This window comes from Lacerta agilis, chromosome 2 (genome assembly GCF_009819535.1).
Source record: "Lacerta agilis isolate rLacAgi1 chromosome 2, rLacAgi1.pri, whole genome shotgun sequence".
Taxonomy (NCBI): Eukaryota; Metazoa; Chordata; class Lepidosauria; order Squamata; family Lacertidae; genus Lacerta; species Lacerta agilis.
Genome location: NC_046313.1, coordinates 31,171,497 through 31,185,256, shown reverse-complemented (window position 1 = coordinate 31,185,256; position 13,760 = coordinate 31,171,497). Strand labels below are relative to the sequence as shown.

Here is a 13,760-nt window from a genome sequence, read left to right as displayed (position 1 = left end):
CCACTGTGTGGAGTTTTTGTCATGCATCTAGATAAATAAAAGTGCAAACAATCAGTAGCTGGTATACACAGGGCCAGAAAAGGAACAGGGGGGGGGGGCTCAAAGCACTAAGATTGTTTTAAAAGGTAAAGGGACCCCTGACCATTAGTTCCAGTCACAGACAACTCTGGGGTTGCGCCACTTATCTTGCTTTATTGACCTAGGGAGCTGGCGTACAGCTTCCGGTCATGTGGCCAGCATGACTAAGCCGCTTCTGGTGAACCAGAGCAGTGCACAGAAACGCCGCTTACCTTCCCGCTGGAGCGGTACCTATTTATCTACTTGCGCTTTGATGTGCTTTCGAACTGCTAGGTGGGCAGGAGCTGGGACCAAGCAACGGGAGCTCACCCCGTCGCAGGGATTTGAGCCACCAACCTTCTGATTGGCAACCCCTAGGCTCTGGTTTAGACCACAGCGCCACACAGTACTTTAGTTTTATTAGCAACCAGAGGTTAAACTAAACCCTTTCCATTTACGTGACACACCTACACAATGTAGCCAACACACTAACTTGTCTCAGCACACAGTTTGGAAAGCTCTGATCTAGTTCAGCTCCCTGCAATGCAAGAAATATGCAGCTGTCCCAAACGGGGATCAAACTTGGCATTATGAGCACCACACTCTAGCCAACTGAGCCATTCTCTATTGCTCACCTGTCTTCTGTTCATTCTGCTGTTTAAAGAAAAAAAAAAAGCCCAGCTAAAGCAGGGATGTGCAACCTATGACCTTCCAAATGTTCCAGCGACCATCCTTCCTGGCCGCATTGGCTGATGGGAATTGGAGTCCAACTATAATTGGAGGGCAACAGGATTCCCACCTGTATTCTGCTCCAAGGTATATCCACTATAATAGCTATTAGGGTCCTGTAACATGATTTAAATCTCCAGATAACAATATTTTATCTATTAGTTCTTTATTCAAATATTTATAAACCACGCTTTCACAGAAAATATAACAAGGCAGTACAAAATACCACCACAACAGTAAAGCCACCAGTCAATTCTGGTTGGTTAAAAAATTTCGCACTCCAAAAGCATGTCTGAACAATGCAGAGTTTGCAAAGGCAATTGAAAGAAAACAGTAATGGAACTCTGCCAAGCTTCCTTAAAAAAGAAAGGAAGTATAAAAAATAAAAAAGAGGAAGAGCATTGGGATTTTTTAAAGATGTATAACAAAACGTAACAAGACAACTAGGCATAATAGTGGCACATCTCCCGATTCCTGCTGAACTTCTATTGGCAAGGAATTCCACGTTCATTCCAGTAGAATGAAGGACGAGCTTAAGGGGCAATCTAAACTCCCAACCCTGCTGGCAGGGCTTGGCCAAGCAGTAGAGCCCCTACTGGCGGTTCCCTTGCTGCGAGAAGCCTAGTTACAGGGAACAAGGCAGAGGGCCTTTTCGGTAGTGGCACCCGCCCTATGGAACACCCTCCCATCAGATGTCAAAGAGAAGAACTGCCAGACTTTTGGAAGACATCTGAAGGCAGCCCTGGTTAGGGAAGCTTTTAATGTTTAATACAGTGTTTTTCAACCTTTTTTGGGCAAAGGCACACTTGTTTCATGAAAAAAATCACGAGGCACACCACCATTAGAAAATGTTAAAAAATTTAACACTGTGCCTATATTGACTATATATAAAGTAATTTTTCAATTTTTCCCACGGCACACCAGGCAACATCTCGCGGCACACTAGTGTGCCACGGAACAGTGGTTGAAAAACACTGGTTTAATAGATTGTCTTTTAATATTCTGTTGGAAGCCTCCCAGAGTGGCTGGGAAAACCCAGGGTATAATTATTATTATTATTATTATTATTATTATTATTATTATTATTATTATTATTATAGAATTGCAGCTCACTTTGGCTGCGTGACGGTGGTGAAGAACAGTCAGGCTTGAACTGAGCCAGATCGCTGCACCATCCCCAGGTCATTGTAGGAACTGGACCCAGATTCACCCTGAATGCACTGCATCTTGGTACCAAGACCAGCTTAGGATCCAGCAGATCCTGGGCTGTCTCAACTTTGTCCCTCCTTGCCCTTGCAATGCCCTGTTTTGGGACTTCCTGCTGTTTTCTGCCAGTGAGAAGCCCACCCAGCAGATGGAAGGCTGGCTTACCCAGCAGCAGGACACCTCGCTGTCATCCAGCCTCCCACCAAAGCCCGGTGTAATGTGACTAGGTGCCAAAATATTTCAGGAGCCCCTAAAAATGACAGCGTCAGATGTGTGCCTCATGGTGCTTAACAGTTCCTGAAGATTCTCTTTTTAAAGATTCCAGGGATGATTTTCCTCACCCAAGTGCTGGCTTTTTCCAACACAACTGCTGCTGCTGCTTCCATGAAAAGCTTTTCAGCTGCCCTTCGTGCCGCATCAGTCCTTTGGCAGGGGGATCCCCAGGGCGGTGTGTTCGGTCAGGGCCTTGGCCGCCTCTACCTGATGAGGGGTGCAGTAATCTTCAAGGAAGATGGTTGCCAGGTTCCGTAGCCTCCGGTTGGCTGAGAGGGAGAAACGCAGCATGCATTCTACCACGGGAAGAGCCGTGATCTGTTGGCGAGACTGTGGGGTGGTCAAGTACATTAAAGTAGTGACTGCAGACATCACAGTCTCTTCATTGGAGCTGGAGAGGGAACCAACAACGGCTGCGACACCATCTGCATCCAAGATATAGTCTTTGTTGATTTTGTCCAGGCAGAGGTTACAAAGGCCACCTAAAGTACGAGAGAATGAGATAGTAAAAGACAGGATCAGCCTTCTCATCTAATTCACATTTACTGTTGCCAGAGATATTGAGGCAACCAGGTTCATCTAAGTCACCCAGACCCACCTGAACAGCTAAAAGAGGCTTCTGGGAGGCCAGAGGGACACTGCTGCTGCCTGAGTGCTGGGAAGGAAGACTGCTCCCTGCTGCAAGGCCCATTTCTACCTGGCCTAGTGGGTGGGGCCCAGACTCACCCTGAACAGCTAAAAGAGGCTCCTGAGAAGCTGGAAGGACATTGCTGGAACAACTCTTGGGCTGGGGCAACTAGCTAAAATGTTTTAAATTGTTCTAATTTTTGTGATACTGTTGTATGAGTATGGAGAACCTATGTCCCTCCAGATGTTGATGGACAACAACTCCCATGTTCCCTGACCATTGAGCGTGCTGGCTGGGGGAATTGGAGTCCAAAAACAACTGGAATGTAACTGCCGCAACAAAGGATGCAGATTTTAATAATGATGATAGTCAGTATTTATATAGTGCATTGAAAACTAAAGTGTTTCACACACATTTTCTTAGTAATCCTGCCAAATACCAAGACTGACAAACTTGACTATCCTGAAAGTGATGTGGGAGTATAATTTCGAGTGTGGAGGCTGAGAGAAGCTTTTAAAAATTGCTTTAATTCATAGTAAGCATCAAGCCTTACCAAGTGCAAATTCCACAAGGGTTTCATTGTCCTCGCTGAGCATATCCAGGAACAGGTCTAATACTTTGAGCTGTCGGAGATATTCATAGTTCTTAGGATCATAAGCAAAATTAGCTAGATTGGCCAACACCTGCTCCTTGGCTTCTGAAATAATATAAAATAACTCTTGAGGTAATAATTTTGGTATATAAATTTTGACATAACTTTGTTAATATAATCAGAAACGTTTATTTGAGTTTTTGTGGTTGTTTGATTTTTATGTAATATTGCATGCCATATGCTCTAATGCAAACAAAAATATATACAATGCAACCATGTTAAACAGTTAAAAATGAAAATGAATAAAAACTGTTACCAAAACAACTCTTGAGAGGCGGAAAGAAGCAACTAAGATTGGCAAGTCATCTGTACACATAGAACAAAAGCAGCTAGTGGCCAATAAATTATACTCACCGGAGCTCTCAGTCACCTGGAATTCAGTGACTAGGGCCTGCAGGTATTCAAGGCGACCCAGACCTAGTAGGTCCTTGTGGTTTTGGGACATGGTGCTAGAAGAAAAGGCAGTTTCAGTTGAAATGATATTCTGACGGACGTACTATTACAGGAGTACTGAAAGGTTCTGTGAAAGATTTCTTCTCAATTTTCAATTCCAATTCCCTTGTCTTTAATGTTTAGCCTCTTAAGACTACGTATAGTTTCAAGCTAATAATTTTATACGAGCAGTGAATAAACTATAGCTTTATTCTTCGGATGGGGCAGGCTTCCTAAAATGCATTGTGCTTTTCGTTCAGGAAAAAGCATTTTCTATCTCCCAAATGTGGGAAATCCCACTGCCTCAAAAAAGTACTTCCACGTGTCTGTAGAATCCAATCTACTTTTGACCTGAAAACAAGCCATGAAGCTAAACTTTCCAAGTTAGATCTTCGCATATAACACCCCCCCAAGCTTCCTAACGGCACCCGAACAGCCACAAAAAGGGGGGGGGGGAAATGTACCTGTCGGCCCTACGGCTAACTCCAAATGCCAATTACAGGTGGGTAGCCGTGTTGGTCTGCCATAGTCAAAACAAAATCGAAAATTCTTTCTAGTAGCACCTTAGAGACCAACTGAGTTTGTTCCTGGTATGAGCTTTCGTGTGCATGCACACTTCTTCAGATACCAAATGCCAAGAAAGCGTCGGAAGCCCCGCTCTTAAACAATAAAACACCAGCCAAGAACTGCCTTCAGCCATTCCTCGCCGCCTCTAAAGTGCATGAAAACCAACCCGGCAACCGTGGCAACAGCTCTTAAAGCGGCAGGCAGCAATTTAAGCACAGAGGAATTAACCCCACGCGCAGTCGGAGATTGGGAGAGGAAGAGGCAAACGCTCCTCCGAGAGGCGCTCAAAAGGAGGGTGGCGGAGGGAGGAAGCTAACGCCAGGTAGGGAAGTTTAGGGAAGTTTTTTTAATGTGTGATATTTCTGGGCACTCGGTCTCTAAAAGGTTCGCCACCACTGGGATAGGATGTTGCCATAGGAATCGAACACTGGGTATTGCCATTCGTTTCCCCGCCCACTTCGTTACCTGCTGCCCTTGGGTGGCTCCTTCCTTTGCCCGCACCGGCCTCGCTTTATTGTCCAGCCCTGTTCCCTTTCCTGGGGGGTTGAGGCACAGCAAAACCTCGCACGGAACTTCCGGACGAGAGACGCCGGCACGCACGGGGAAAAAAACCCCAGGAAAGCGCAGGAAACCGGATGTTGCGTCAAAGAACGGGCGGAAGAGTTACACTAAGGGCAGCGCCCTAGCGGGGAACAAGTACCGTACCCTTTAGAGTGGGGAGGGTCGGATCTACCGCTCCGCCGGCGAGCCCCTTCCAGCCATGGCGGGCTTCTCCGCGAAGAAACGCCTGTCCAAGCCCTTGTTGTTTGGGGGCATCTTCTGTGCCTTGGCGACCGCCTTCGTGTACAGGTGCCGTGAGAGGGCCGGGGCAGGAGTCCAAAGGGAGGAGGAGGAGCTCAAGGAGTCTGGCAGGGGTTGGTGTTGAGGTCGGAAATAAAGTGCGCAGTCTAGCAAGCTTCTCCAGCTCCCTGACGTTTCAGCTTAAGGCTGTGGCCCTCGATTCGCTCTCTTGGGAGTGTTCTCTGCCGAACGTTTGCATCATAAGCACGCATAGAATTGCACCGTGAAACGGTCCGGGCACTCCTCTTGCAAGATCCCATTTTTGTGGACTTCACAAAGGAGACCTCCCAAAAAAGTGTATTTGTGGCGCCTTTAAAAGCTAGCGGATCTGCTGTGATACACACTTTTGCTAGGTTGGGTTTTCCTTCGGTTAGGAAGGTTTGTGCCATTTGCAGTCTGTTTGGTCTCTCGAGTCTTGCGAGGCTTTGTGTTTTTGCAGAAACAGGCCTGCAAACCCATAGCAGCCCTCCTTAGGAGTAAGCCCCATTGTTCTGTGGGGCTTTCTGCTGGGTAAACGTGCATAAGACTGTCTGGAGTTTTCTCCAAGGCTCCCACCCCACACAGATTCATAGCTCTTTATGAACTGTCAACCAGTCGACTCTAATGGCCTTAGGAAGTTTTATTACTCTCTTTTCCAAGAACTTTTCAGGGTGTGGTCCTTTGCTAGGTAGGACTTGTTCTATGTTAGAACCTCCCCAACCAGAAAAGGAATGGGTTGTCTGTACTAACATGGACGTTGGGTGGCAGGATAGAGCTTTGTTGAGGGACACCTGATAAGCAAAGGTCGGGAGTTGGGCTGCATTGCATGCTTAACTCTTTTTGCCTCTATTTACTGCAGACGTCGTTTTTTCCCTGAGGTAGATGAGATCCGTGCCCGGGAGCACCAGTACTATGAAGAGAAACGCCAGGAGGTGCTGCAGAGGCGCCAGCAGCAACTGGCTGAGCTGGCACAGAAGAAAACAGCCTCGTAGTTGGCCTTTTACTGCTGAGGAAAGACAGAGACCTGACTAAATGGACTAGAAGACTATTCTCCCATGCCATTGATTCTTACAGGCGTGTTTGGGCTTGGACTACTCAGTGGGGTTTGAGCAAGTCATATCTTAATTAACTTGAGAGTTCTTGGGAGAAAGCATGTAATGTCCATAAGAATAAGGATTTGAGTCTGAGGGAATCTAAGATTACTTATTGGTTCTTGCATTGATTTTTTTATGCAACTTATAGCATATGATTTAACACAATTAATCTTGCCATGACTCCAAAAATTTGCCATGTTTTGGTGAGTCTTGGCTGCCCTAAACATTTCATATATGAGTTGTGTGGTTTTTGGTTTTTTGGTTGTTGTTTTTTTGCTGGTAATCATGCAAAAATGTAAAGGTAAAGGACCCCTGACAGTTAAGTCCAGTTGCGAAATATATCCCTGCTTTCAGAAAACATTTCAGAGATGAACAATATTCTTGCTTCCTATGCAGAAACTTCTAGGCCACTGTTCAGACAAATGAATGTCTATTTCTGGCCTGTGTCTGCTTAATCACTGAATGAAACACAATTGTTTATTTTGAAACATGAATGAATTCCTGCAGTTGGATCACAGCTGTAAAAGTGATTGTGAACAAAAATGATGCGCTGATGCAAATATATTACCCAAATTCTTTGTAATGGTTTATTGTGAAGTTTTGAGTCAGTTCTACATATATCTATACTCGATTCTACTGAGTTCAAGGTAGCTTACTTCTGGGTAACTGGGTATAACTTTGCAGCCTAAGCGGTCCACTGAGACAGCCAGTAATTTCTGAGTGGTCTGCAAGGTGGGTGGGATTTGAGAACTGCTGTCCTCAAATGTCCATTTCAAAAGCTTGGACAATAAATTGTAGGAACAATTGTGTCTCCCTGCAAGCACCTGTAATGATTGCAGCCACTGTCTTCCCAGTACAAGTTAATGGAGCAACATTCCCTTACCTTGGTTGATTTGCTTGTGTGGAACAAGGAAGAGAATTTGAGCCGGTCAGCCCAGTCCAAAGAGTGTCACGTTCCTTTTAATTATCTAAGGATCTCACCTGTTTGCTCATAGGCTGACAAAATTTAAGATTTGAAGTGTTCAAGAGGCAGTGGGTGGTGGTGGTATGATAATAAGTTTTTTTGGGAATCTGTATAATAAAGAAATGTTCTGCCACTATCAAAAGTATTAAAATGAAGTTCACAATCTTCCTCTCCACTCTAGGCACTGCATGTATATATTTTATATTTAGGGGAGATGGTTTACAGTGACACAGAATCAGTTTGAGAAATTGATCTTGGAGCCGCAAAAACAGTATGTGGTTGGGGGGGGGGATACTTCTTAAGCCGCAAGACCCGGGAATGGGATCCTTCCTGAGGGAAAGTATGAAGGATGAGGTAAGGAATGAAGTCATGTGAACCAGAGAGGGAACAGTGGTCCAGTTGCGAAGAGGGTGAACAGCCATCTCTTTTCTGGAAGGTGAACAAAGAAGCAATGAGCAGGAGTGGGTAACCTTTGACTTTCCAAGGTGTTGCTGAACTACAACTCCTTATCAGCTCAAGCAAGCATGGCCAAGGATCAGCAACATTTGAAGGGCCAAAAGTTCCCCACACCTCAGCAAGAGGCTATGGTCACTAGAATCTAAGCCAGCCTTTCTTAACCTTGAGTCCCCAAATCTTTGACCACAACTATCATTCCTAGATAGCATGACCAGTGTTCAGAGATGATGGAATTGTGGAACTGAAGGTACCACCAGTGTCCTCTAGTCCAGCCCCCTGCAGTGCAGGAATCTTTTGCCCCATGTGGGACTCAAACCCATGACCCTGAGATTAAAAGATATAATAATATAATAATTTATTATTTCTACCCTGCCACCTCATGAGAAGAGAAGACTCCCTGGAAAAGACCCTGATGTTGGGAAAGATGGCACAAGGAGAAGGGTCCCGACAGAGGATGAGATGGTTGGACAGTGTTCTCGAAGCAACTAGCATGAGTTTGGCCAAACTGCGGGAGGCAGTGGAGGATAGGGCTGCCTGGCGTTCTCTGGTCCATGGGGTCACGAAGAGTCGGAAACGACTGAACAACAACAAAAACACTTAGGAGTAGGTTCCTGTTTAGTAGGTTCCTACTTGTGACCTACTCGTGGCCTACTAATTGGTAGCGTGGTGGGGTGGAACAGGAAATGGGCATATTTTGGAGAGCTTCCTAGAAGAGGCGGGAGGAGGGAGTGGTCTTTTGTACTGCTCTCAGAACAAGTTGGGTGAGAAATAGGTGTATGTTAATTCCAGTTTCTTGGGCAACTAGTTATAGATGAGGAAGAAAGTTCTCCTATGGGTGTGTTTCGGCGCAACCCCACCTTTTCTGCACAGGGGTGACACATAAGGTTCCTTTTTATTTTAACATCAGTGAAACTTTTAATATTTCTTAAGAAGTAATTGTGAACTTTAATTTAGAAACACGGGCAGCTGTCTTACAGAGGCAGCCCATTGATCCATTAGCACAGTATCGTCTACACTGACATAATCCCTAGGTGGTTTTAACAACTGACATTTTTCTGTCTTGGTTCCATGCCATTTGAGAAATATGGCTTCTCTAGAAAATAGTCTGCCTATAATGCTTTTTGGGGGGTGGGGGTGGGGAGTGGAATTGTAAGCATGAAAGGTCATGGAGAATGGGAGTGTATTTTTATTGGCTGGTTTCTCCAGATTAGCTAGCTTTCAATGTTGCATAATAAAACTAGCTGTGTTTGTGTTCCCTGGCTTCTGAATTTAATTAAAACTTAATTCCTCTGACTTCCTACCCAGAAAGTCTTGAAGAAGCCAGTTCTGTTCCAGGGCTTAGTGACCAAGCAGAACTTGCCTTTCACAATGCAACAAGTATAAATCTAAGGAAATGAATCTTTGTGACTTATTACCTTCACCAGACATTTTATTTAAAACCTCAGATGTCCAGCACTACACTTGTGCTCATGCAACAGAGAAATTACTGGTTTTAAACAATATGTAGGAACACAGCTGTTGTACTATAATTTGTCACTTAGGGGAAAAAATCAGCCGCGTATAGAGCTCCTCTAGAATCAACATTGAATTTAGTTCAAGAGGTTCCAGAAATAGTCCTACCCTTGTCCCTCCTTCACCAACATTACAGCTACCAACATCAATTGCTACGTGAAACCTGCAGGAATGTTTATATAATATGGTTGCAGAGTTAAACATTTCCTTACTTAAAACTGCACAGCGGCAAATGGATCGCTGACTCGTTTGAGTCCTTCGTCCCTTCTTTGATTGTCAATCCCTCTTAAAATAAAGATACACATGAATCTGATTAATATCCAAAATAAACTAATTTACTGACAGATTAATTCATGTATATACTTAGGTTACAAAACAAAAGATAGAAACTATATGTTACATTAGTGAGTCCTGAGAGACTCCATCAAAAGCATCTACAACCACCAGCAGCAGCGTAACCTGACCAACGGACCTAACTGACAGATTCATAGATGGCAGTTAGTCATCTCATGGAATGTTGAATTGACTGACATATCCCACAAAACCTTATTACAGTTTCCCCTTAATCCAGAGGAAAACGACATGGAGAAATTACAAGGAATCTAAAATACTAAGTTTAATTTTTTTTATTGAGAGTTCATGAACAAAAAAAAAATGCCTTAAACAAAACGTGTCTTACTTCCTAGCTTCTTTATTCAGACAAGGATAGAAAAGCTAATATTTGGTCCCTTCTCAAATGGTGTATTCTGAAAGAAGAAAAAGCATTCCACAATTCCTGAAGGAAGCACAAAAGTCGGTGTGCGTTACAGTTCAAAGTCCTTAAGTCTGCCTATTTGCTTTAATGTTTAAAAAAGTTACCAAGTGCATTTGGATCAATACATTATTATTTTTTTTTAAAAAAAGAAGAAGACTACACGTATATATCCAAGCAATAATGCAGCAATCTTGTTCAAGAGCATATTGTAACAAACTGGCCACAGTCCTGAAACCAAGAAATTGCAAAGGAATCGCTTTACAACAGTGGCCTAAATTGATGCCAATCTTCTAGGCCGACTGTCAACTTCGTTAGAACTGGGATGGGGAAGCTGTGGTCCTCCAGAGATTGTTGAACAACTATAACACCCATCTTCCCTGATAATTGACTATACTCATTGGGACAAGTGGGACTTTGCATCCAACAGCACCTGAAAGGCCACAGATCCGCCTCCCCTGATTGAAATCTTTAAAAAAGTGCTTCATTCAGTGTATGTTACATAAACACCACTGCAGCATCGGGGTGTGTGTGTGTGTGTGTGTGTGTGTGTGTGTGTGGAATTAAATGATACTGAGCCTCTAGCAATTTGCATCCAATTAATGATAATTTTTATTCGAGGAACAAACCCCTCCCCCCAATGCTGGATACTTTGGAGATCTAGCTGCCTATATTCTATTTCTGAACCTGTTTTCACCAGTGTAGAGAGGAGTATGATTGAGAATATGCTGTGTGTGTGTGTGGTTTGTTTTTTCTTACAGTGCTTTTAATGTGAGGGATCCCAGTCTATCTAGAGATGCTTAGTGAAAGCTGCTGACCCACAAGGGATAAATTGGGCTAAACGAAACACACACCTAGGGAAGCAACGTAAGAAGAGAACAGGAGGATTATGCAAAGGTCCATCTAGTTTTACAACATCAGCCAGCCAGATGACTTTGAGACATTCAAAAGTAGGACATAAAGGCAGTAAATCTCTGCTACTGGGATGTATCCTATCTGTAGACTAAGGGCACTTCCAAGCCATCTATTTATTGAGCATTTATCCCAGCTTGTTTGCAGAAAGATTGGATGACAATGGCGACTTCATGAGCATACCTTCTGATCTGTTTGCTCGGACTTCCCTAGTGCGTTCCATTTTCCTTATCATGAAAAGGACCCATCTTTGGAGGAAGCAGTTCTGCAGTGCAAGACTGCCCAGTCAGCTATAATTGTGCAACCTGAAATTGCAAGTATGTGGTTGAATCCCATCTGAAAACAGCAACAGTCTGGAAGTGCCCTAGGAAGCGCCACCTAATTCTTAGCTGTATCCTTCGTGAATTTGTCTGACACACCTTTTAAAAAGCCATCTAAGCTAGCAGCTGAAACTTGCACCAGATTGGCCTGTAAAACACATTTTTGCATGTCCCATGTCAGTCCTGAACATGGTATGGATATGCACACTCTATTTTTAAATGCTTCTCTTCTATTTTCTACCTGGTATATTCGGTCAGGAATATTTAAATACAAATAATGTGAAAGGCTGCCACGTACGATAATGCCCAAAATCTCATTAAAACATAGAGGTTTGGCTTTCTATAGAACAGGAGTATACAGAACTATGTTTGTGTGCATGTCAGCAAATCATTTCACCCCAGAAAAGACCAGAATCACAATCTAACCCCTGAGGTTGTGTTTTATATCTAGCTACCTAGAATCAGTGGGGCACTGTGGCTTCATAGCTCGTTTGTGCACAAGCACCATGCAAAGCCCATCTGCAAGGAATCAAATACACCTCCGCCTTGCTTCTTTGCCCTAAATCATCAGAGGAAATGGAATACTTTCTGCTTTTTAAACTCCTCTAGTGGCTTTTATGCATGTCCATCTTCCTCATGATGCTGCTGGGCTGCAACTCCCATCAGGCCTTGCCAGTGTGGTCAATGGTCAGGGACGATGGGGGCTGTAGTCCAAGAACATATGGAGGTCCGCAGATTCCCCACTCTTGTTGCAGATGCCATGGGACTGGATTCAAAGCCCGCCTGAAGAGAAGCTCCTCTGTAAGGAGAAGAGTCTGAACAGCTCTCGCTCATTTTACTGAAGCTTGTGCAGGAGAAATGGATTGCACCCCATGTTACTTAGCTGGAGAGAAGGAATACCCACTTGGATTCCTTCTTTCAATGCTCCATGGTAGTTCAGTCCTGCATGAACATTCCCTTGGTTTGTTCCTTGTCATTTGAATAGATTAATATAGACTTGTCAGGTTGGAACCCTACAACTGTACAACTTCTTGTTCATGCATATTCTTAAAGCTTTCCAGTTTTGAAAGTGCTGGAGTTCATCGATGACAAATCCCTGCCATTCCAAGCCATATCTGGTTCACATCCTCCACAAAGCTTAAAGTTAGTGTTTAGAAAGAAATACCAGAATCGGAAGAACAATGTGAGGTGGGGAGCTGGAACTATGAAAAGCAAGCAAGTATATCAGAATTAAAACACAGTTGTGTTCCAGGTCAAACACGGCTGTTTTAACAAGCCAGGCCCAACGGCTCAAACACAGAAGATTTGGCAAAGTTAGCTGCAATTTCCCCAGTCAACTCAGTAAGCATCCTGGGTCGTTTTCAAGGCTTGTCTTAACACAAAGTAACATGAAGCTATTGCTTTGAGAAGAAGATTCTAGACCAGGGGTCAGCAAACTTTTTCAACAGGGGGCCGGACTATATTTTGCAAAAAAAATAATGAATAAATTCCTATGCCCCACAAATAACCCAGAGAAGCATGTTAAATAAAAGCACACATTCTACTCATGTAAAAGAACGCTGATTCCTGGACCGTCGGCGGGCCGGATTTAGAAGGTGATTGGGCTGGATCCGGCCCCCGGGCCTTAGTTTGCATACCCATGTTCTAGACTAGAGTGCTATTTTCCTAGCTATATCTCTCTGCATATCCTTAAAAAAGCGAGACCTTCAGTCCAAAGCAGAGATGATCTTGATCTGACCTGTTTTAGGCATGCAGTGAAGGGTAGCACTTGCCATTCTTCATGTTTCTTTACACCAACATACATCTGCATAGATGTCAGTCTGCCAACATGTAACATATTACCCTTATAGCTTATGCACCCATTCTGAGTTGGCTCTATAAGACACTGGAAGCCTACAGTGGTGAGGAATGCCCACTGGAGAGAAAACTTAAAATGCCATTGTATCTGCATTTGTTGTTCCTTATGGAGGTGGACAGAATAGCCACCCCTTTTAATTAGCATCACCTTTTCTTTACTGCAGCATATATTTCAAAGGAGAATGCAAAGGATTTCAATACACTATTGGCAAGAATATATAGGCACTTTGAAGCTCTCCTGTGGCCTGCAGCTTCAAGATATGAGCATTTGTTATCCCCCTCAAAAAATAACCTCAAAATGCAGAAATGATTCACTTTGCTTAGTTGCACATACAACGCTACTCATCCCCAATCTGGCTGTAATGTGGTCAAACAGCAACTGCTCTGAGATTTTGCAACAGGAAAGAAAGCCTTCATGTTAACATTCAAGGAGTTTAGCAGTAAAACTCCCTAATGAATAACTTTTCTCTTGGACTAGTAGTGAATCAGCCAGTTGACTTTGCTCTGTTTAAATATAGCAAATGGACATGT

The 13,760-nt window shown here is 43.8% G+C and overlaps 1 protein-coding gene and 1 long non-coding RNA gene across 3 annotated transcripts; one reads left to right on the top strand and one right to left on the bottom strand.

The window, feature by feature from the left end:
* Positions 1-2,370: 2,370 nt before the first annotated feature.
* On the bottom strand, positions 2,371-5,093 carry ARMC7 (armadillo repeat containing 7). Of its 2 annotated transcripts, none has more exons than XM_033139277.1 (4): positions 5,010-5,093; positions 3,900-3,994; positions 3,447-3,590; positions 2,371-2,747 (listed from the first exon to the last, which is right to left on the bottom strand). In XM_033139277.1, exons 2-4 carry the CDS (start codon positions 3,988-3,990, stop codon positions 2,410-2,412), a joined length of 573 nt encoding a protein of 190 aa, XP_032995168.1. In that variant the 5' UTR covers positions 3,991-3,994; positions 5,010-5,093; the 3' UTR covers positions 2,371-2,409. The 2 variants fall into 2 exon arrangements, with proteins under 2 accessions (XP_032995168.1, XP_032995166.1); XM_033139275.1 differs by having other exon boundaries at positions 3,447-3,587; positions 5,010-5,068.
* A 158-nt stretch (positions 5,094-5,251) lies between these two features.
* On the top strand, positions 5,252-6,560 carry LOC117041020. The gene is made up of 2 exons (XR_004425920.1): positions 5,252-5,393; positions 6,223-6,560. It is a non-coding gene; the product is annotated as an uncharacterized LOC117041020 (long non-coding RNA).
* Positions 6,561-13,760: the final 7,200 nt, after the last annotated feature.

Coding starts and splice junctions, on each gene's coding strand:
- ARMC7 (XM_033139277.1), bottom strand. CDS start 3,990: ATGTCCCAAAACCACAAGGACCTACTAGGTCTGGGTCGCCTTGAATAC. Junction 3,591..3,899: donor CCAGGTGACTGAGAGCTCCG/GTGAGTATAATT, acceptor ATATTATTTCAG/AAGCCAAGGAGCAGGTGTTG. Junction 2,748..3,446: donor CCTTGTGGAATTTGCACTTG/GTAAGGCTTGAT, acceptor CTCGTACTTTAG/GTGGCCTTTGTAACCTCTGC.